This window comes from Ochotona princeps, chromosome 29, assembly GCF_030435755.1.
Source record: "Ochotona princeps isolate mOchPri1 chromosome 29, mOchPri1.hap1, whole genome shotgun sequence".
Classification (NCBI taxonomy): domain Eukaryota; kingdom Metazoa; phylum Chordata; class Mammalia; order Lagomorpha; family Ochotonidae; genus Ochotona; species Ochotona princeps.
Window position 1 is genome coordinate 12,475,404 of NC_080860.1, and position 24,174 is coordinate 12,499,577.

Genomic DNA, 24,174 nt, shown 5'->3' on the forward strand with positions numbered 1-24,174 from the left:
GTGGGCTGGCTGCGGGCTGGAGCAAGCCACCATTTGTGTCACTTTCAGATCTGCCACAGGAATCAAAGGCGCTGCTGGGCTGATAGCGCCCATTCTCTGAGGATCACTCAGACAATTTTTGCCATGCTTGGTGACAATGGCCCGTAATTAAGGTGTCAGCATATCATTTAGCCCTTTCAGTACAAAAGCCCAGAGGTGGGTCAGGCCATCTTCAGCCTCTTGAATGACAGAGGCACAGACATTGGGAGAATGGGAGACAGAGAGGTGGGTGTGCATGCGCGGGAGTGGGAGGAAGTCACATTGCGCATGTCCCCTTTGGAATATGATTAGCCCTTCCGGATGGATGGATGGATGGATGGATGTCTGGAATCCATATGTGCCCAGAGTTTATTCCTTCTGGAAGCTCTGATGTCAAAAACAATCCCAGGCCTCTCTCATAGTTTCTGCTAAGCCTGGGTGCTCCCTAGCAGAGACAGGCCTCCCACCTCTGCCTCTGTTGTCATGTGGCATCTATCTGTGTCTCTAACGAAAGTTCCCTCTTGTTTAAGGATGCCAGCCAGTGAGTAAGGGTCAGCCTTCATCCAGTGAAACCACCTCCTGACAAATCTACCCACAAAGACTACCCCTCTGTAGTTACACAAGGGTTAGGACCTCAACATATCTCTCTGAGAAATATACTCTAAGGACCATTGTCAAACTAACTGCCACCTCCTGAAGGGTGACTTGGCATGAATATGAAATGGTCCCCCATGGGACGGGGGCCAGGTGTGGGACTGTGCTTACAGTCCCTGAGGCAAACCCTGAACAGAAGTTCTGGGGAGCAGGACTGGGGCTTGGGAGAGCAGGCAGGTGCCTGGGGTGCTTTCCTTTGAGCTGGAGGAGCTGGAGGGAAGCCTGTGGCCCAGCCTTTCTTTTTCTTCCCTGGCATTAGGATAAACGCACACTGAAGCCCAGGACATCTGGAGCCTGTGTAAACGGAGCATAAATTAGCTCTAACAGTCACGTCTGGAGCCGCCACACAGCAGCCTGCTTCCTGCCGACCCTTGGGTGGGCTTAGGGTGGGTGTGAGGGCACAGGTCAGGCACAACATGCCCAAGACACCCACTGTCAACATTCCATCGTCACTTCTGGAAGCATCTGTAGAAATGGGTTTGAGCTCACACTTCAGGGAACTGTAATCCAAGGATTCTCCTTGCTCCATTGCAGGAGTCCGGGTGCTGGGAGATGGGGTCGTGGGATGGGGCAGGCTTAGGGAAATGAAGTGGGGAGGAGGAGGTGTGAGGGGCCCCTGCTACCCCCTAGGAGACCCAAACTGAGTTCCTAGCTCCTGACGCTGATCCAGCCCCAGCTCCTATTGTCATAACCATAACCACCACCTCACTGGCGTTGTGGTATGGCGTTGACCTCACCATAGAAGCTGCCGTCCCTTGGGGTGTGTGCCATTGAAACAGGAAGCAATGTGGCTGAGCTCTGAGGCTGTATAGCGGAGCCTGGCTGTGTATTTGTCTGAGACTTGCAGTTAGCATCCAAGGGAGTAGAAGGGGTCAAGACCCAGGGGAGAGTCTCTTGTTATCATTACTGAGATGGCGATAGTGGTTGTGGTTGAGTCTTCAACCTCTCCCTATGACCTAACACAGTCAGACAGACAGACGGGAAGCCTGGCAGGGCAAGCTCACGGGGTGTGGGTGACTGCCTACTGCAGGTCCACTCGGGGCAGGAGGTGGACTTAGGTGTTGGTGTGGAGGACCTTCAGGCTTAGGGTGCTGAGCGAAGCTCAAGGAGGCATGTTCGATGATAAGGATGGCAGGAGGGGCATTCTGAGCCTTGGAGACCACACGAGGGGCCTTCATATCATCCTGAGGAAGCTGATGCAGGTTCTGTTGTTGTTTTGTTCGTTTGTTTAAGATTTGTTTATTTTTATTGGAAAAACAAATTTATAGAGAGACAAAGATCTTCCATCTGCTGATTCACTCTGCAAATGCCCACAATAGCCAGGGATAGGTCTCCTGCTTAGCTGTTGGGAACTTAAGCCCTTGGACCAGGTGCCTTAGCAGGGAGCTGGAGCCAGGACTCTAACCTGGCATTCTGAACTGGGACGCAGGCATCCCAAGCAGCAGCTTAACCAGCGGCACCACACAGCCTGCCCCTCTCCTGTTGCTTTGGCTGTGTGTATTCAAAACCTGTCCCTTCTTTAAAAAGTTTTCAGCTGAAACCATTTACGGTAAAAGTCATCCATTTAAAGTGTACTGTTTGCAGTGGGCATTTGGTTGAATACTTAACACATTGATAGTTGCATCCTATCCTGGAATGCCAGGTTCCTAACACTGGCTTCCTGCTCACGTACATCTGGGAAGCAACAGATGATGGCTCAGTATTGGGGTCCCTGGCACCCATGTGGGGGAGACCAAGAGAGAATTCCCAGCTCCTGTCTTCCCTCGGCCTGGCTCAGCCCCATCTCACATGGGCATGTGGGGAGTGAACTAGTAGAAGTTGGAAGCTCTGTCTCTGTCTTTCCACCTCTCAAACATTTTTTTTTAAATCACAACATAGCATTTAAAAAATAACTTACAGTTCAGTGGTTTTGAGTACAGTTACAGAATGGTGCAGCCATCACCACTATCTAATTCCAGAATATTGTCACCCCCAAAAGAATCCCTGTCCCTTTAACAGTCACTTACCACCCCCAGCCTAGCCCTAGCAAGCTATTCAGCTGCTTCCTGTGTCTAGGAACTCCCCTATCCGTTTTTTATTATTTATTTTTATTAGGAAATCATATTTATAGAGGAGAGAGACAGAGAGAAAGATCTTTGATCGACTGGTTCACTCCCCGAATGACCACAATGACCAGAGCTGAGCCAATCCAAAGCCAGGAGCTAGGAGCTTCTTCTAGGTCTCCCATGCAGGCACAGGGTCCCAGGGCTTTGGGCCATCTGCTACTGCAGATGCCACAAGCAGGGAGCTGGATGGGAGCAGCCAGGGTAGAAACCAGTGCCCAAATGGGACCCAGCAGATGGAAGGCGAGGATTTAGCTACTAAGCTATCATACTGGGTCCAAGCTCTTTCTTCTTATATAAGGTGGGCTGCCTCCAGTGTCCCATGGCACTCTTCTTCATCAGACCCCTCCATGTTGTCCCCAGGTCTGCCGCCCACAGTCCCCTGTGACTCTACCCCCTCGGGAGCAGCTTCCAGACTCTGTTGGCCTTGGGCTCCAGGGTGCAAAGGGTGGGTTTGCACACAGAGGCTGTTCCTCACTCACAGAGCAGGACTCATGGCACGCATGCTCTGAAGGATCTTCCAGTCCTCAGTAGGCCCTCCTTCCCTTGGAGTGTGTCCTGAAGTCCCTGAATTGTCAGCCTGCACCTGGGAGTGATATCACCATAAGAAAGCCTCTCCAGGGGCCCAGCCCAGTAGCCTAGCAGCTAAAGTCCTTGCCTTGCATGCGCCAGGATCCCAAATGGGTGCAGTTTGTGTCCCGGCGGCCCCGCTTCCCATCCAGCTCCCTTCTTGTGGTCTGGGAAAGCAGTCACAGATGGCTCAAAGCCTTGGGACAATGAACCTGTGTAGGAGACTAGAACAAATCTCCTGGCTTCAGATGGGTGCAGCACTGGCCAGTGTGGCCACTGGGGAATGAATCAACAAACTGAAGATCTTCCTGCCTCTCCTCTCTGTATATCTGACTTTCCAATAATAATTTTAAAAATCATTTCTAAAAAAACAAAGAAAGTCCCTCCAGGAAGACTTGGGGGTCCCCCTTATGCAGCCCCTGGGAGCTGTGTATGTGGGCAGGACACAGGCAGACAGCCACAGCAGGCACTTCTGATCTGCCCATGACTCAGCTTGGGCAACTGAGACTTACTTGGCAAATATTTGGCTGACTGCTTCTTAGGGGAGCCCAGAATCCCCTCCAGGGGGTTAGGACCTTTAGCACCGCTCCTGTTCTCTTCATCCTGCGCCATTTATGGACCCCACTGGGCCCTGAGTCTTAGGGCCGATTCATCGGTGCCACTAATTCCAAATGGCAGGCTCCCAGCCGCAACCCTAGACCTGTTCTGCCTCCAAGCTGACCCCAGAACCCAACCTGATGCTTTCTAATGCCGGAATCCTGGATCTATACCCTCATTGTGGCCTGGTGTGAGAGAGAGGGTTGGGCAGCAGGTGTTTTGAAAGCAAGGAAGGGTGACTCGCAGTGGCTCCCTGTAGGCTGCTCCCTGCGTGATAGGGACTTGGGCTTCTGTCTCTGCCCCCTCCATCCGTCTACAAGGCTGCCGCCAGCGAACCGGCACTGCTGGTAAAGTCTTTATCGGGGATGTCGCCTGATGCATTCATATCAAACAATAGCGCCTCATACATCATCGCTGCCAGCGACCACCTCCGCCAGGACCTGTGTCGTCCATTACACTGATGTGCACAGGCCATGCGCAAAACAGATAACAGGTGTGGGGAGCGGGAATCATGTGGTGATATGGAGGCACTGCCCCCTAACCAGGGAAGCTGGGCCAGGGATGTCTGAGGTTCTGACCTCATGAGAAAAGGCTTGGCTTTGCATCCTCTAGGAAGTGACTCAACCTCTCTGGGCTGCATTTTTTTCTCTTTTGTAAGGATGATTCCTGCTTCCCACAGGGCTACACAGGGAATTTAGGAACTGGGCTTGCATCACCTTTCTTTAGGCCCAGAAGCTGAAGATCAGGTAACAAGCACTCGACAAGGCAGCATATAATGACCCAAGCGTTTGGGTCCCAGTCACCATGTGGGAGGCCCAGATTGAGCTCCAAACTCCTGACCTTGGCCTGGCCCAGCCCTGGCCACTGCATGCATTTGAGCAGTGAATCAGCAGGTAAGACATCCCTCTGTCTCTCTCTGGCTTTCTGACTTCCAGATAAATGATATTTTAAAATATTTTAAAAACAGTAAGACAGCCACTCTGCCCTCCACCCCCAACCCTAGAATAATCCGGAAGGGGGCGCCCAGAACAGACATCACAGAGACTTGGTTTAGGGCTGTGTAGCAACCCGGAGTTAAGGGAGTGGGCTCTGCAGCAGGTGATGGAAGACCCCAGTAATTGTGTCTGACGAGGGAGTCATCCCCAGGGCCGGGCAGGAGGGGGAGCCCCAAGCCCAGGGGTGGCCCCCCGGGTCACAGGATGATGGGGGAGGGGAACCCCCATCAGAGCTGCAGTGCAGGGGCCTGTGGTTCCAGGAGATGGGCCCATACATCACGCGACACGCCTTTCCTCAGCCCCGCCGCGCTGACAGCAGCCATTTGTCTGAGTGTCATTGGCAGTAAACTGGTACGGGGGAGAGGGGGGAGAGGAGGAGGGATGGGAGGCTCCTGGAGACTCTCCCAGAGGCCCCAGTCTTGTTGTGTGGTTGAGGGAGGACAGAAGGCAGCAGTCCACAGTGTGACACCTGGCCAGTGCCTTCCTATTGTTCCCTGGGGATCCTAGGGACAAAGCTGCTGATCAGGTTATTAAGACAGTTAGGGGGCAGTCACCCTGTAGTTAGAGGTGTGGCTTTGTGACTCTGGAGCCATTATTCTGGGATCTTGCTTTGCTGAGAACAGGTCACTCAGGGTCAGCATCCCCTATCAGTACACCACTTCTAGTTTCAATGCTCCTCTTCCCATTCAGCTCCCTGCTAAGGCACCTGGGAAAGCAGGAGAGGATGGCCCAGTGCTTGGGACCCTTCCACCCATATGGAAGACCTGGCTGGAGTTCTTGGCTCCTGCCTTTATCCTGGACCAGCCCCAGCTGAGGAATAAATTAGCAGATGAAAGAGCTTTCCATCTTGTCTCTCCCTTTTGCTTTATCACCATCTTTCAAGTAGATAGACAGGTCTTAAAAACACATACACACTATAAGAGATCACTCCAATAATCATACAACATCAAATAAGAATGTTGCCACCAGCAGTGTGACCTCAGGCAAGTGACCTGGCCTCTCTGTGGTTCTGTGCCCTCAGCTGTGACAAGATCATAGGAGGACTGAAGGAGCTCATGGGTCATGTTCAGCAAGTTTCTGCTAGCATCACGGCCACTGATGGACAAAGGCGGATGTGTAACATGCCAGGTGAAGGAAAGAGCATGTGTGTGCAAAGGCCTGAAGTAGGAAGAGCTAGACCAACTCAGAGCTAATGCAGAGCCAGGGAACCAAGCCAGGGAACAGCCCAGCCACAGACACATGCTCCTGGGCAAATCCCCCCCAGCCTCAGTGTCTTAATCTGCTCAAAGGGCATGACCATGGAGCCAGGCTAGGAGAGCTGGCAGGGGCCCCGCAGGCTATTCCACCTGCAGCCAGGAGTAGGAGATGGAGTGAGCCAGATGCGGCTGCATGGAGCGGCATGTTCCCATGCTGGTGACGACAGGAAAGGCTCAGGCACTTCAGGGTGCAGAGGGAGAAGGAGTGAAGCCTGACTGTGCAGATTACACCTGTTGGGAGACTTGCTGGTTTTAGGCACTCTATACAATAGGAGGCAACTGCACTTCTTCGGAAGTTGTCATGCTTTGGGGAGGAATTGGGTCACTCAGACACCCACAGGAGCTAGGCAGTCTGCAGGAGGCAGATGAGAGGGCTGGGTGGAAGACTAGGGAGACAGAACATGAGCCCCATCTAGCAGGGTGGACCCTCTGCTTCTCTGGGGAATGGGCTCAACACCGCCTGGCAGTCCCACCTCTGGGGGAAACCCTTGAGTCCCGATTGGGTGGAGGAGCTTCCTGGAGCTAGTTCGCTTCAATCCATTGTGGCTCCAAGAAATGACCTGTGCTCCACGTGGGAGCTGTGGACAGCCCATGCACTGGCAGGCGCCCTTCTTGCTCGGCTTCTGCTTGCCTGCTCAGAGCTCAATTTCTCCAGCCCAGCCCAGGGGCACCGATCTGACTCCCAGAACCCCCGAGTTCAGGAAGGGGTTGTCTCCACCCAGATGCAAGCCCCACTCCCCACCTTGCCAGGGACCAAGGGCACAAGGCAGGTGCACAAGTGGCTGGTATAGAAGTCCCCCCAGCTCCGTCACAGCTTTGTCACTGTTGCTGCCGCTGCTCCCTCCTCCTATGTGTCAGAAGATCCCAGGAGCCAGGTGACACAGCTCCCAAGCGGGGAGGCTTGCACCTGCCTCGGGGCTGGTGGCTGTGGCTCAGTGAGTCAGAAGGTGGGCACACCAGGCTGATAGAACAGACAGCACAGGACAGGAAGTGTGCCAAGGTTAGAGCTGGGAGGGAGGGGCCTTGGAGCTCAGCGCTGGCATGCACAGTGGGGAAACAAAGGCATGGGGAGGAAGATCATGTAGGGAAGTGTGTTGGGGGAAGAGTCCTTCAGACTGAAGGCTCCTTTGATTGACACTCGCCTGAGCAGCTTCTAGGGTTGGACCCCATGCCATGGCCCTTCGTGTCCACTGAGGTATCAGAAGCCTGCTGTATTTCCTTGGGCTCATCCCCCCTTGCCTCTCTGGGCCTCAGTTTTGTCACCTCTAAAGTGGGAGCTGAGGGTCTGACATGATAACCTGGTGGCTGGATCCTCAACATGCATGCACTCAGGGAGGAGCTGCAAGCTGGCTGGGATTCCCTAACATCCCAAGCCATTGCATCTGGCCCAGCCCCCACAGGTACAGGCCACAACCTGCAGTTACGGGCTACTGTGAGTCATTGAGTTGAGGGTGGCAGGTGAGCTTGGTTCTGCTTCCTTCCACTTCCACAGCGCCCCCAGCCTGTGGCTGAGGTGGAGAGCTCAGGTCCGAGGTGGAGACCAGGCTCCAGTGCTGTGCAACCCTAGGCTAAAGCTTGGGAGAAGCGTTTAATACGGTGACCGCTCCCCAGGGCATCTTGAAGGTTCAGCTTGGGACTCCGTACCCATTACCAAAAAGCCCAGGACCAAATCCCACCTTCACTCTCCATCCAGCTCTCTGCTAATGTACCTGGGAAGGCAGCATGAGATGGTCCAGCTGCTTGGGAGACCCAGATAGAGATCCTGGCTTTAACCTAGCTGAGCTCCAACTGTGGCAAATATTTGGGGGAGTGAACAAGCATGAGGGGAGCATAAGCCTTTGAAATAAATTAATAAATTTTTAAAAATAACTTAAAAAAATAAGATTTAGGGGGGTGGTGTTGTGGCTCAACATGTTAAGCCACCACCTGTGACACTTGCATCCCGTATGGGTCCTGTGTCATGTCTTGACTGCTCGACTTCCCATCCAGCTGCCTGTTAATGAGCCTGGGAAAGCAATGGAAGACGGCCCAAGTGCTTGGGTACCTGTCATCCACACATGGGAGACCTGGAAGAAACTCCTGACTCCTAGCTTCAGCCTGGTCCAACCCTAACCATTGCAGCCATCTGAGAAATGAACCGCAGATAGAAGATCGATCTCTCTCTCTCTCTCTCTCTCTCTCTCTCTCTCCCTCTCTTTGCCTCTCTCTGTCACTTGGTCTTTCAAATAAATAAAAGCAGAAACAGGAGCCTCCAGCAGGGTCTGGCATACAGTAAGTGCTCAATAAATGGAAGCTGTTATGCTTACAGCAGGCACTCAGTGAAGGCATAGGCAGCCACATTGTTTTCTCTCCCTAATGTTTCCTTTGGCGCTTCCTGGCAGCAGGATCTCCTGCCACACCAAATGGAAACTGTGCATGAGTCTGAATCAATCCCATGGTATGTGGGAGCCAACCCACCCAGCCCTCACCCCCAGGGCCCCTAATGGATGAAGCCAAGCCCCCCACTCTCTCCCCCTCCCCACCTTCTTAAGACCTCCTGAAAAGGTGGAAAGGCAACGCATTCCAGCTCAGCCCCAATGAAGCTGCTGTCTGCACTCAGGGAGGAAAAATTGAATGATTGATACAATTTGAATAACACTAGGATTTGTAATGATATTGAAATGTAAAGATAAAAAGGGGCGTGAACGGGCGCTGATAGCAGAAGGGAAAGTTGTTAACAGGCACTTAGGGGCCCAGGGTGGGGATGGGCGCACTCCCCAGGAGCCGTTGGCAACGGGAAATCTCTGTGCGACACTCAGCACTCAGTTCAGGGAGAGGAACCATCTTCATAAATAAGAGGCCAGAATTTTTCCCGACTCAGCAGCGCTCACAGCAAGAGAGAGAGGAAGGAGAATTATTTAAATGCCACATCACTCCCTTCATTAGCATGCGGAATCAGAGCTGAAGCCTGGGCAGGGCTGAGGAGGAAGCTGGAGAGGAGGGGAGTAGCTGGAGTGAAGGGGGGAGGGACGGAGAGAGGGGGTGGGGTGCGCAACCCCAGGGGAGGGTCTCCATCCCCTCTCCTGGCCAAATAGGGAAGCAGGGCTCACAACTCAGACAGACCTAGGTTCAAGTCCAGGCAACAGATTCGTTGTTTTCCCTACCTGCATCTCAGTTTACCCAACTGAAAAGTGGGTTCATGTCAACATCCTCTTCCCAGTTAGTGGATGTTGACTCCTGGTACACATGCTCCCTGAAGGGTATGTCCCAATATGTTGGAAAACATCGTTAAGTGAGAAAAATCTGGTATGCTCCTAGCCTGACAGGTTCCATTGCTTAGTCTAGTCTGCCTTTCACAGGCCCCGGGACATTCACATGAACCTGCAAGCCGGGCAAGTTCACGTCACAGTCTCATTTATCATACAGAGTTGAGTCTCCCATGCCATTTACCCACCACTGCAGCTGAGGGGAAGGGCCCTAAAGCCCAGCTGGGAATGGGGCCACAGAAGGATTCTGGGAGCCCAGGAGAAGGATGGGAGCTCCGGGGCGGGGACAGGGGCAGAGGTTTCAGAGGAGCCCCAGGTTGAGCTCTCTCGTCTCTCACCTTGTCTGCTTTTGCACAAGGCAGAGACCCAGAGAGCTTTATGGGACTTGGCCAACACCGTCCACCCGGCAAGCTGGTGGCAGAGCCAGGGACCCCATCCCCCTCCCAGGGCTGCCTTGTGCGGTGCCGGGAGGGGGTGGTCTACCAGGTGGCTGCCCCAGCAGGTCCTCCCTCGCCAAGGGAACACTGTGGCGTCAGAGCATGACAGCCACAGGGCAAGTCGGTAACAATTGGATTATGCTGAGGATTCTGTGCTGGCTGGCGCCCTGCTGCCGCTCACTGGCTCCGGGACCACCGGCTGGGACCTTCTTCCTATGAGTGAGCATACCTGCTTCAGACCACGGGGCTTCCTGTGCTGTTGAGACCAGCCCACGCACATCTGTGTCCTCCCACCCAGTGTTTTATGTCATGTGATTATGGAATGCCCCCACCCTGTGGTGAGGAATAACATAACCAAGGCCATTGTTCACACAGCCTTGAAGGTTTGAGCCCTTGTCTGTAAGACAGTCAAGGTTCTCAGAGTGGGCTGCAGTCACGCCCCAGGGTGCAGCCAGCACCTCATCCCTGCTCTGGGGTGCGCCACTCTGGAGCCTCATTGGCAGGCAGGACCCTCACAGCCCCCGACAGAGTTGATCAAGGAGCTGGGATCTAGACACAGATGGCTCAGGTCCTGATCACAGGGTCCTTCTCTCTGGATCTGCAGACCCCTCACACCTCGCAGCCCATCTGGCTGACCACCCTTCACCCACTCCACTCCATGGCCTCCTGGTTGCTAGGAAAAGTTGCTGAGGTGCCGCTTGCTCATTCCTTCAGTGAGCACTCCTAGCTCCCTCCCCATGCCTGAGAGAAGAGCCCTGGAAGCAGCCAGGACCCCGGGGAATGGCCCACTTGCTGGAGTGCTGGCTGTCACACCTAGCTGAGGGTGGAGGCCAGCCTTGCTGGGACCCATCCTGACCAGTGGTCACAGCAGTGGGCAGGCAGGAGCCGCACGCAGACAAGTGGGAAGCCTGAAGCTGGGGCAGCAGAGGGTGTGGGCTGGCGCCTGCCTAAGTCACTGAGTGGCCTCCCCAAGTGCCTTGCTCTCTCTGGGTCTTGTCTACAAAAAAAGTGGGGACATCTATCCATCCTTCCTACCTCCATGTCTGAACTAGGATCAGCGTGGGAGGTAGCATATAGCAGGTGCTGAATGAATGCTTGATAGTACTCACACAGCCAGTGTTTGCCAAGGTGAGCTTTGTGTTCTGCCCATGCAAGAGTCACAAGGGTGCTTGCCCAAAATACAGACTCCTGGGCACCGCCTGGAACCAACAGTGAAGGAGCTTGGATGTGGGCATGCTGAGTCTCAGTCTTCTCATCTGTGAATGGGCGCAGGTACCTTCACCTCTCCAGGGGGGGCTGCTGGGAGGGCTGAGTGGGCTCCAGGGCATGGTTACATATGAGGGGCTCAGTCTTGGAGTTCTGCCTTATGCCACCAACCCCTCCACAGAGGGGGTCCTGCCCCGGGGAACCTCGTCAGCAGGACCCGTTCCAAATCGATCCTTTTCCCCACCCCCGTTTTCGCGGCTGGCATCAGCATCTCTTGGGGCGGGCGAAGAAAGTGCCGGTGTCAGCACAGCACACGTCCCAGACAGACATCGCTGCTCTTTATTAATTAACCACCAGATGTTAGTTTGCATCTTTTATCAGAGGGAGGTTTGTCACCAGGACCTTGTATGTCAGGTCATTAGGGAGAGGCAAGAAAACATCCCTTGGGGTGGGGGTGGGGGAGCCCTGGAGTTGGCAGGGAATCAGGAAGGAAGGGACATGGATGGATAGGGAAAGCCCAGAGTCTGGCCCCCTCCTCCCTGCGCTGCATAGTCCCCAGACCAGAGGCCTCTACCTTGCCCCAGCTGTGTCCCTGTGCCTTCCTGGGATGGCCACAGCTGCCATCTAGTCCTTAGGAAGGGCATTTGCAAAGCAGCTAGTCCTTTCTCAGTGCCCAGGACCACCTTGGCAAGGTAAAATCTCCCCAGCCCCTGCTTGCCCAGGCTCCCAATCTACAGGAGTGACAAGCACGAGGCAGGAAACCCAAACAAGTCAAACTGTGACAAATGGCGATCAGCATCACAGAGGAAACTGACAAGGTCCCAAGAGAGGGCACGGAGCAAGTCCAGGACCTAATTTAGATGGAGCGCTTTCCCTGGGGAGGTGACATTTAAGTGGAGTCAGGAAAGAGGAGCCGGGTTAGGAGGCTCCAGGCAGAGGGCACTGCAAGGGCAAAGAGCCCTGGTACGGTAATGAGCTTGACCTACCTGAGGGACTGAGGAAGGGTGGTGAGGTAGGGCTGTGGTGATGGAGGCAGCCAGAGGAGCTGGCTGGGCCCAGCCTCAGGGATCTGGAGGGTGGGGGTGAGGGAGGGCTTCTTTTATGGGGGCCCTAAGGAGCCACAGCAGGTTTCTGAGTTGAGGAGGAGAACTGGTGCACCTGTGAGGGCTGGTGGAGCCAAAAGCAGGGGCTACAGGAGGCAGGAAGGGCAGGTCCCGGTACCCCCCATCCGATGGCAGGGAGGTGGGGGATTGGGAGGTTGGGCTGAGGAAGACTGAGGGGACAGAGGGCCCCAGGTGCACCTGAGTCATCTTTTGCTGCCAACATTCCCCAGGACTGGACTCACTAGGAGGCCTAGCTCACAGTCAAAATCATGCAGCAGGTTCTGTGTTTGGACCCAGTTCTGCCTGCCACTGCTTTCCTGAAAACAGCCACCCATGCTCCAAAAAGGTGGGAAGTGGCCATCCTTACCTGTGGTTTCCACATTAGTGAGCAAAGGCCGCTGAGCAGGATGGAGGGATCTCTACTCTGACTCAACACGACAGAGGGTCAGAGGGCCCTAGCTCCAGGCTGCCCTCCCCAATTGACCTAGTCCCTTGATTTGTCCAGGGGAACCATAAATCCAGATGCATGTGGGGCCATCCTGCTTCAAACAGATCCCGTGCCATTTCTTAGGCTTGTCATCTTCCACCTGATCTATGCACCATCTGATAAACCAGTCAGGACTTCTCCCTAGTTCAGCTTCTGATTTGTAAATAATGAATATCACATATAATGAAGTGCATGTGTGTGTGTTGTGTGTGTTGGGAGGGAGGGCAGTTTCAGCACTCATGTCTTATTTATGAGACGTGAACAAAAGCAAAAACTCACATAATCAACGCGTATTTAATCATAATCACCCTTCTGACTCTAATCAGGCCTGGTCTGTGAATGTGTGAACCTACATGTGGTATGCACACATGAGTACTCTGTGTGTGCATGTGTGTTAGTGCACACATGCGCACATAAACGTGTGGTACATGTGTGCATGCATATGTATGTAATCACGCACAGTGGTGCATCTGTGAGAATATGAGTGTGCATGTGTACATGAATGTACTTGTGGTATGTGTGCACATATGTGCATACATGAGCGTGCATGCGTTTGCATGTGCCTATGCTGACATCCTTAACCCATCCCTTTGGATGGCTGAGCAGACTGCCCTGTTCTTATAGAGAAGTTTGGGACTTCTGGCTTGCGAGACCAGCAGGGTCACCATTTGCTCCCCCTTCCCAACAACTTTGCAAAGGCAAACGTTTTTTCAATATTGCCAAAACATGTCTGGGGCATCAAGCGTACTTAAACCCAGCAGTGTAAATTGTGCAGCGTTAGTCACAGTTCTGTTTGCAGTGACATTTAACATCACACATTTTTCAGCAAGATGGAAAAAGCAAAACTGAGAAAGGAAAAAAAAAAAAGCCAAGCGCGAATTGGAGAATCCGGGTCACACATTCATACACACTAGAGCCAAACCTTGAACTTGGAACTTCCGACTCCAACGCCCAGATCAGTCCCAGCTCATCACACTGCCTTCCTGAGACGATGGGAGAGGAATCTGGGAGAATCCAGTGGCTGAGTCACTCCCCAACCCTGTGTGCTCTTTCCACTGTTGGAAAAACCAAGACAAGGAAAGTGAAAGGACTCGCCCACAGTCCCATGCAGATGGTAGCAGAGCCAGAGTTAAGCACAGGCATTAATTGTGCGCACAGGTTGCTCTAGTGGTCCTTTGGTGATGTTCACCGTTGTGTAGGTTGGGAATTCAGACAGGGCACCACCACCACATGCACAGTTTTGGCTTGATTTGGGATGGCACAGACAACTAGAGGTGGATCTGGCTGTCCCGTGGTCCTTCTCCAAGTTGCATGTGCTGGGACTCTTTCATTCACATGTTTCATGCCCGGGCTCAATGGGCAGGTCAGCTGGAGCTTCTTGCACATGTCCCTCCTTGCCGGGCAGCGTCCGCTTAGCGACCAGTGTGGCAGTCTCAAGGTATTTAGGCTAGTCATGTGGCAGCTGGCTTCTACCTGGGGAACATTCTGAAACCACAAAGTGCTTTCTGTTTCGGCACGCTTGTTTGCTGTTATGAATGAGGTGTTGTTAGACAAACAAATGATGGGTGCATGGTGGAAAAGTGCAATGGCTAGAGGGAAAAAAAAATCATTCAGGGTTCCACTGCCCAGAAATTCACTATTAGTGAACTTCACTCAAGAACTCTTTCTACTGCAAAACATAAAAGGATGGAAAGGTAGATAATGGATGGAAGGAAGGAAGGAAGAAATAAAATTCATCCTGCGCCCCAACAAGGGGCCAGTGTGTGACATGGCAGGTTTCTTAAGCCACTTCCTGCCATACCCACATTTGATATCACAGTGCTAGTTCCAATCCTGGCTGATCCGCTTTCTATCCAGCTTCCTGCTAATGACTGGGGAAGGCAGTGGAATACGACCCAAGTGCTTGGGTTCCTGCCACTCACGTGGGAGACCAAGATGAAGTTTCCTGTCTCCTGGCTTGGGCCTGGCCCAGACCTGGCTATTGTGGCCATTTGGCGAGTGAACCTATCTTCCCATATCTATATCTCTCTTTTTCTCAATTTCTGTCTCCTCTCCCTCTCTCTCCACCATCACTATGCCTTCACATTGATAAATAAATCCTTAAAAAAAAAACTCACCTCTCCCAAACCATTATCCAGATGCCTCAGTCCCCATCCTAACTGACCACCTTGCTGCTGGGCCTTTGCACATGCTGGGTGGCACAGTCTTCCCCTGGGACTCTGCCTGGCCAACCTCCATGGCTGTCGAGCCTTTACATGTGCTGGGTAGCGCAGCCATCTTCTAGGACTCCATCTGGCTGGCCACCTCGCTGCTGGGCCTCCGTACATGCTGGATGGCGTAGTCTCCCCTTGGGTCTCTACTTGGCCAGCCTCCATGGGTGTCAGGCTCCCGGACACACACTTTGGCAGTCCTCTAGGGAGCCTACACAGAACACCAAGCTCCTCAGGCTGTGCAAGGGTCTCCATGGGACCCCCCAGGCCCCACGGAGCCCCACTGCCAGGGTATCCCTCTCCCTGTGTGGCGAGGGTGGTCATGTCTGTCTGTCTTTACTGTAGCAGGCAGGGGATATGATTGGTCCATCACGCAATAGGGACCTTTCTGTGTGACATTCTGTCTTTGCTCCCAAAGGTGTTTAGGGGGAAGAATGGCTGTCAGGGCAAGGGTTGGAATAGCTTATGTCCTCTGCAGGGTCTGGGTTGTCTCCTGTACTTGAGATCCCTCATTTCCAGAACCACCAGGATCCTAGGGCCATGTTCAGGGGCCAGGCAGCCACCACCAAGCAGTGTCAGGTGCCAGGTGCAGGAGTCGCCTCTGTGTCATTGATTTCTAATGACCATCCACCATTTACGTCCATGAATTATCTCATTAGTAGAGTGCCAAGAGAGACTTCATTCCAAGAAGCCCCAGCCACTGAGATAGAAACAAGAGAACTCACAGGACATGTGAATTACCTCATTGTAGAGCAACGCTGTGAGTGCTCAGAGATAGGCATCCTGCAGGACCCAGCAGGCAAGGCTTTTCAATGCCTCCAAGGGGCTACAGTGGCCTAGAGGGAGCTTTCCCAAAGCAGAGAATGGGGCAGAACCCCCTCCTGGCAGGGTGAGTGGAGCACACAGTGGAGCAGGTACTTACAACATGCCAGTTAACCCTGCATCCAAATGCACAAAGAGAAGAGGGTAGGTGTCCGTGGCAACCTTTACAATAGTAGGAAAAACTGGGAACACCCTCTGTGTCCATCCCTGGAGGACTGGGTAAAGGGAAAGCATAATGCAGCTGGTATGTTTGTAGTACTATGCTGCTAGGAAAAAGGATAAGATTGTTCTGTATGCATTGATAGGGAAAAAAACATGGACAAGACATAACTGAGTGGGAAAAGCATACTACAGGACTATTTTTTAAAGGTGTATTTATTTTACTTAGAAATTAGAGTTACAGGGAGAGAGGGGAAGAGATCTTCCATCCATTATTTTGCTCCCCAAATGATCGCAGTAGCCAGAGCTGGGTTGGTCTGAAGCTGGGAGCCAGGCACTTCTTGGTCTCCCATGCTGGTACAGGACCCCCAAGGATGTGGGCCATCCTTGGCTGCTTTCCCAGGCTGTTAGCAATGAGCTGGATCAGAAGTAGAGCAACTCCCCGACTTCCTCCACCCTGGGTGGGCAAAGGGACCCACGGGTGGGACCAGTAGATCTGCGCCATTGTCTCCACCAGCCAGGGAGAAAGTGTCAGATAGACTTAGAACTAGTAGAGTTGCCCAGCAGGCACTGGGGCCAGGGATCCCAGGTCCTTAAAAAAGCCTTTTGGGAACCCTTTCTGGGCTGGTGCCACCTGAGTGCCCCTGGGGACTGCGAGGGGTTGACTCCTATGAAAGGATACTCCAACCTGACCTTTCCAAGCTCAGGAGAGACACCGGGAGGACAAACCTGTAGCCTAGGTCGCAGGCCTGCCCTGTGTGGTGTCGGCGCTATTCCTGCTATGGCTCTCCAAGTCCTCCCCAGGCCTCCCGGCTGGATCATTTCCCAGGTGCAAAAACAGAGGTCCCAGAGAGTCAAAGCCAACAGTTCCCAGGAGCTGAGCCCACACCTTGGCCCAGCCCCTCCAGTCCCAGGGGTTCCCTTCTTCTGGTGACCCTAAACAAGACCTGGAGGACAACCAAGTGGGCTGCACTCTTCCATGGGTGCCTCAAGGGACAGAGCAGTGGAAGGGGCAGGCTTTAGGGCAGAGATGGCAAGCCAGACACCCCTCCTTCTTATGAAGCCTATAAATTTTCTCTCCGCCCAGCCCCTGCCAGCACTCCCAGGGTCTGCAGTAAAGCAAATACATCTTCCTGTTTTTCTATATGTAAGTGGCAGGTGAGTAGGAAGGATGAATCCTGGAAAAAAAAAAAAAAGGAAAAGCAGGAGAGTAATTGGTGTAAGATGTGGGTGCAGCTCTTGGCACAGCTCCCCACCCTCACCCCGGACAAGGCCTCCAAGCCCTGAGGTTCAGTTCTGGTAAGGGGGGCCTTCTTCCCCTCTAGTCCTCCTCCTTGCCTCGCCTCACCCCTGCCTCTCGCCATCCCTTTCTCATTCTTGCGTCCTTTCCCCAGTTCTCTGCTTCCCTTTCGCCCCAGCCCCCAAGAACCCTGCTGGTGCACTACACCAAGAGGCAATTTATAAAGCAGATGTTTACGGCAACGTTTTACATGCACTTGGTGTCTCGCCAAACATTATAGTAATTGGAGGCTGTGTTTAATTACTGATCAATGTAAAGTTGGGATGAGACAGGCCTGGAGAATGCCATGCTCTGGTCTAGGTTTTTCCCCACTTCTGCCTCTGACAAGGTGAGGGTTCCGGTCTTCCTGGGCTCAGCAGAGAGAGCCCCAGCCACTGGCACAAGTGGATGGTGTGAAGGAGCACGGTGTTGCTGGCCTGCCGGTCCTAGGAAGTGGTGGCCCTTCATTGTTTGTACCTGCTGACTTGGTGCCAGGCACAGTGCTGGACTCGCAGCATCTCGAGCTGTGTGATTTCCATGCAAGATGATTCAACCTGACCCAGGTCAGGTGTGGGAATCTGGCTCCAGGTGAGAGCTTGAGACTTCCAAGCTTAGCTCATCAAAGACTTGGTACCTCAGTCCTGCTGCCCCCGGTCATTTGTACCAGGGGCAGCCCTGGGCCATATCTTGGGGTTGTGGACCTGTGGGTGGAGGCATATCTTACTGGGGACGGGAAACTCCATCCCCACCCTGGCTTTCCAAGGGTTGTAGCCAGGGGCCAAGGTGGTGAGTGCTCCCAGGCCCCTGGCCCAGGGAAGCTACAAGATTCTAGATATGTGTGGTACTGAGTTTGTGGTACCTAGATGTGTGTGGTGCTGAATCCCTGAGTTTTCGAGTGACTGCTCACAAATAGGACATAAGGAAGCCTTGCCTATAGAAAGCAAATGCAGCAGAAAAGAATGCACAATTGATTATATGATATATGTGACTGGTAGACATAGACATGGAAGGATATTTTGACAACTTATATGTATTTCGCATGTGATGTAATAATGGAGGAGACTTCAAAAAGTTCATGGAAAGTGGCCTGGAAAAATGTTCATTTGGGTGGAGTCTGGCACAATGGCTCAATTGGTTAATCTTCCCCTTTATACATGGGAGATGACCGTCTGTTTTGGGCCTGATTGCCCTATTTATATCTGGAAGTTGCTAATCTATTATTAATGCCACCTGCCTGCAACTGGGGAGCTCACACCCAGAGACCTCAGCCCTGGCCACCCAGGACCCCACTGTGCCCTTTAGCTGGCCTTGGCCTTCACAGTAATAAGGCTGGCGCAGGATGGAATTTCCCAGGCTCTTACAGACTATGGTTTTTTTTTTTTTCTTTTAAAGATATGTTTTAATTATTTGGAAGGCTGAGGGAGGGAGCGGATGCTGGAAAAGGAGAGAGAGAGAGAGAGAGAGATTACTTCCATCTGCTGGTTCACTCCTCTAATGGCTACCATGCCCCAGCCTGCCAGGAACCTGGAACTCTGCTCAGGTCTCCTACATGGCTGCCAGAGCTCAGGCACTTGGGCCTTTCCCCGCTGCTACTTCCCCAGGCACATTAACAGGCAGCTGGATCAGAAGCAAAAAAATTAGGACTCATATGAGTGCCAGAGTCACAGGTAGGTGGTGTCTTAACCCACGGTGTTACCACAGTAACTGGTCCCTAAACTCATCTTCCTCTCTCTCTCTCTCTCTCAGCTTTGTTTATTTTTATTAGGTAGATATGCAGAGAAAAGGAGAGACGAGAGAAAGATCTTCTATCCACTGATTCACTCCCCAGATGGCTGCAGTTGTCCAAGCTGAGCCAATCTGGTGCTGGGGGATAGTTCTTGGGTCATCCTCTGTAGCTTTCCCCAATGTGTGCCCCAAGTTCACACAAGAGGAAGCTTCCTGGAAAAGTTGCTAGGGTTCAAACTGGTACTTAATGCTACAACGCCAGCTGCTATACGTATTATTATTATTATTATTATTATTATTATTATTATTATTTAAGATTTATTCATTTTATTACAGCCATATATACACAGAGGAGGAGAGACAGAGAGGAAGATCTTCCGTCCGATGATTCACTCCCCAAGTGAGCTGCAACGGGCCGGTGCGCGCCAATCCGAAGCCGGGAACCTGGAACCTCTTCCAGGTCTCCCACGCGGGTGCAGGGTCCCAATGCATTGGGCCGTCCTCGACTGCTTTCCCAGGCCACAAGCAGGGAGCTGGATGGGAAGTGGGGCTGCCGGGGTTAGAACTGGCGCCCATATGGGATCCCGGGGCGTTCAAGGCGAGGACTTTAGCCGCTAGGCCACACCGCAGGGCCCTTATTATTATTTTTTTAGCCTCACTTCTGGCTCCCCCCTGGGGCAGTGGAGGGAAGAGGTCCTCACAGATGCAGCAGTCCCCCATGCATGCTCATGGAGCCTCGGCCACGGGCCAGGTCTTGCCCTGGGTACTCTGGAGCTGTCATTTCCCTTTATTCTCCTAACAGAACCAAGAACCCTTATTGTTCTCCCTTTTTTCAAGGTAAAGAAACTGAAGGGCATGCTCATGGACTTTGCTTCAGTTATCCAGCCAAGAAGTAAAATATGTGTGTGTGTGTGTGTGTGTGTGTGTGTGTGGTTTCCTGGATCCCTGCAGTGCCAGGCTTGGCAGCGGGTAAGGGGAAGTGGCCATAAGAGGATGGCCAATTCATGGCTGCCTGGCACCTTCCCAGGATGCCAGCTGTGTCTCTGGCATCCTTGAAATGGGCCCAAGGCCTCCTTTTACAGATGGGAAGACTGAGGCCCAGCTTGAGAGGTAGAACCTCAGGGCTTACCCACCTGCTCCCCAGTGTTGGACTCCAAGACTGACAGAGGCGAAGACTCTCCTGACACCTTCCATGGGTACAGGGTCCAGACCCACCTCGCCTTCCTACCGCTGCTGCCGCGCCCACCCCCCATCGCTATGGCAACCATGCAGGTGAGCCTCATCACCGCTAATCCTCTAATTACCAGCCACCTCTTCAATCGGCTGTAATTACTTTGGGGACACAGTTAACCTCTCATTAAGAACGCACGGCCGCTCTCTCCAAAAGCGCAGCAGTGACATGCCTAGTAATTTACCGCCCCGGCTCACGGGGCCGCTTTGTGTTTAACTCGGGTGCCATCGCATCCCTGTCATTACCCCAGCCCGGTTGTCATGACGATTAATCATTCAATCCCTCATCAGCAACTTTTGCCAAATGTCACCCTGCTCTTGATCAAAATCCATCCTGCGGCCTGGCGCTGGGGGACTAATGACTTGGAAACGGGCTCCCTCCTTCATGAGAGCTGGTCCCCTAGGCGTCCCTTTTCTGGTCCTGTCCAGGAAAGGAGAAGAGCTTCCAGGGTGGAAGGCAGGTATGAGGGAACACTGAGCATCACGAGACATTGAAGCCAGGGCACCCCTCACATCCTGGAAGGGGAAACTGAACAATTAGAGAGATGATCAAGAGCGAGTCCATCAAGACCTGTACCCTCCCAAAGCCCACCTCTTTTGGCCTGTGAATGCCAGGTGCCACCCAGGAGCAAAGCCTGTGGAAAGCCACCCTTTACACAGTGCTGTAGGAATAGCCTGGTACATCCAGGACGAGCGGCTCTCAGAGATCTACTCAGACGGTTCATGATCAACAGGAGCAAATGACTGTCATAAACACCCATCATGTCCCAGCAGCAATGAGTCAGCAACCCTTGCACCCTTGGAAGCCCAGGGGACAGAGGTATTGACTCACCTTGATCCCTGAAACTACCCAGATTCGTGACCTTGGCACTCCATGCTGGATTTCCATTGACATGTGGAACTCCTGACAATGTGGGCTACAATTTAGTCAGACAGGAGGGTGTGTAATCCCCAGAAAATGCCAAGTAGAATTAGTTGTATGTTCCTCACATCTTCTCCTAGCTCCCTATTTTATAGATGGGGATACTGAGGCCCAGGGACGGGTCATAACTTGCCTGAAAATCTATAGAAATTGCAAGTCATGAGCTGTTTTTCTCCTATGCCCAAGGTAGGATCAGGTGTAGGCTCGGGGGAGCATTGGAGATGACCTGGATGTGGAGTCCTGCTAGATTAAGAGGAGAGGTTTTATTTACCTGTCGTGATGGCTTCCAGTCCCCTACCCCCAGTCTTTGGCCTCCTGGGGGATACCCAGCTCCCCTACCCTGCTGAAGGAATCCTTCCTCAGTCCCTCCCCTCCCACTGGCTGGTTCGCCAGCCTGTGCGAGACATAATTACAGCACGTTGTAAATGACATTAACAGACTGTCACAGCAGCCACATGGTATTAGCAAACGGCTCTGTCTTCATCATGGCACCCCCGCAGCCCTGCGCTGGAGCGCTTCCCAAGGGGGTCCTCTTGCAAGACCAGGTTGCAGAAGTTCCCTGCTGGTGGCAGCGTGGGGGAGGGAGTGGAGGATGAGTGTAGGGGAGCTGGCAGTGACTTCACTCAAAGGGACCTAGAGATTCTGTAAGGCTGCCTGGGGTCTCTGCCCAAAGCCCTGTGCAAAATTACCCTGGCTCAGTCTCAAACTTTCCATGTGGAAGATCCAACCTGTAGCAGACAGGTGCCAACGTGCCAGGAGCTCTCCAGGGTCACACGGTCTGCTCACCACCCTCAAAAGATGCACTTCTCCACCTTGCTTTTTCTGCCCAAGTGACAAAAATAGGATTCTAGCCAGGGTCTGTTCTCTCCAGAACCAGGGCTTTTTTCCTTCCCTCTTCAAGATTTTTTTTTCCTTTTTATTGGAAAGGTGGAATTACATAGAGAAAGAATAAGAGACAGAAAGATTTTCTTTCTTTCTTTTTTAAAGATTTTTTTTTTTATTGCAAAGTCAGATATACAGAGAGGAGGAGAGACAGGAAGATCTTCCATCTGATGAGTCACTCCCCTAGTGGCTGCAACGGCCAGTGCTGTGCCAATCCGAAGCCAGGAGCCAGGAACTTCTTCCGGGTCTCCCATGCGGGTGCAGGGTCCCAAGGCTTTGGGCCGTCCTTGACTGCTTTCCCAGGCCACAAGCAGGGAGCTGGATGGGAAGTGGAGCTGCCGGGATTAGAACCGGTGTCCATATGGGATCCCGACGCGTTCAAGGCGAGGACCTTAACCATTACGCTATTGTGCCGGGCCCAGAAAGATAGATTTTCCACCCACTGGTTTACTCCCCAAATGGTAGTAATGACCAGTGGTAGCCCAATTAGAAGCCAAGAGCTTCTTCTGGATCTCCCATGTGGGTGCAGGAGACCAAGGACTTAGATCATTGTGGTTTCCCAGGTCACCAACAGGGAGTTGGATCAGAAGCTGTAGAAGCCAGGACATGAACCAGCATTCATGAGACTTAACCTGCTATGCCACGGAGGTACCAGCCTCCAGAATTTGGGCTTTTCCATGTACAAAAACAGCCTCATGCAAATAATAGAACATCCTGGTTAAAAAAAAAAATCCGATTATGTTGCCTGCTTGGGAAACACCGATGGGCTTTCTGCCAACAGATACCATGGCCTTAAAGGCAATTCCCTCTTGGCCAGCCTCCCTGACAGTTAACAGCCTCTGAGCTGGTCTGGGGAGCAGCAGAGTCCCAGCAACACAGTAACAGTCTGCTAATAGCACAGCCTCACACTATATTTCCATACAGTTTCTGCCTGGATTTTTTTTTTTTTTTTTTTTTTGTAACAAATGCCCTGAGAGCAAAGAACCTATTAGTCCTGTTAGACAAGAGTTGAGAAGGAAATCTCAGAGATGGAGAGAAAGCTCCACACAGCAAGTCTGGGGTGAAGGGAGACCAACTTCCCCTTGGGCAGCCAGAGCAGGAGGACATCGGCTCTCCCAGGTGCTACCTACCCTCCCGCCTGTCCCATGGGCAAAGTGATTTATGCCTTATCCAGGAGGCCTTCAGGCTACAGTCAGCGGTGAGATGGGCTGCCTCACTATGGTAAGCAATCCCCCGCTGAGCAGGTCATATTTTATCCGGGCCACCACCTGCCAGCTCATTTGCTTACAGATACAGGTGCTTCATCAGAGAGGAATTAGCGATGACTTAGCCCAGAGATGCCAGCAGACGGAGAACAAGCTGGGATGGGTATTGGGATGGAAAGCCTGGGTGCCCTCTGTCTTGTGACTGCTTGGTTTCCTTATTGTCCCCCTTTGCCCTGCTCTGGCACCACAAGATAGAGGTCAGGAATGGAAGAAGGACCCTCCCTGCCTGGAGTGGGGTGGGCAGGGCTCCTGATGCTATAGTTTCCTCAATGCTTAGTGTCCATTTCGCAATCACTGCTGTTTTCCAAAATTTCGCTAACCCTGTCAGTCATCATAATGCAACAAATCAAGTTCCCCGCCCCCAAGTGTTTATCAATGCTTCGTGCTTCTTGTAAATTGCCTCATTTCATCCAGACCAACATTTAGTAGGTTTTTTTTTCTTTAAGATTTTATTTGTTTTTATTAGAAAGTCAGATATACAGAGGAGGAGACACAGAGAGGAATATCTTCTGTCTACTGATTCACTCCCCAAGTGGCTGCAACACCTGGAGATCAGCTTGATCTGAAGCCAGAAGCCAGGAGCCTCTTCTGGATCTCCCACGCGGGTGCAGGGTCCTAAGGCTTTGGGATGACTTTGATTGTTTTCCCAGGTCACAAGCAGGGAACTGGATGGGAAGTGGGGCTGCTGGGACATGAACCAGTGCCCATATGGGATCCTGACACATACAAGGCGAGGACTTTAGCTGCCAGGCTATCACGCCGGGCCCATTGTTGTTTATGTTTTTAAGATTTGTTTTGTTTTTACTTGAAAGCGAGAGAGAGAGAGATCTTCCATCCATTGGTTCATTCTCTAAATGGTTACAACAGCCAGAGCTGAGTCTAAGAGGATTATTCAGAAGGAGCTTCTTCCAAGTCTCCCACATGAATACGTGGGCCCAGGGATTTGGGCCAGGCTTTGCCAGGCTAACAGCGGGGAACTGGATCAGAAGTCGAGCAGCTGGGACATGAAC

The 24,174-nt window shown here is 52.5% G+C and overlaps 2 protein-coding genes across 2 annotated transcripts in view; both read left to right on the forward strand.

Moving 5' to 3' along the window:
* MVK (mevalonate kinase) overlaps window positions 1-4,783 on the forward strand; it is a 48,852-nt gene extending 44,069 nt beyond the window's left edge. The window contains exon 11 of the mRNA XM_058656480.1: window positions 4,668-4,783. Coding sequence (XP_058512463.1) covers window positions 4,668-4,717 — 50 coding nt within the window. The 3' untranslated portion in view covers window positions 4,718-4,783. The remainder of the gene's footprint in view (window positions 1-4,667) is intronic.
* The window catches only part of FAM222A (family with sequence similarity 222 member A), a 97,251-nt gene that overhangs the window by 8,377 nt on the left and 64,700 nt on the right, over window positions 1-24,174 (forward strand). Inside the window, exon 2 of the mRNA XM_058656478.1 lies at window positions 4,668-4,834. The gene's annotated coding sequence lies outside the window, so the exon portion shown is untranslated. The remainder of the gene's footprint in view (window positions 1-4,667; window positions 4,835-24,174) is intronic.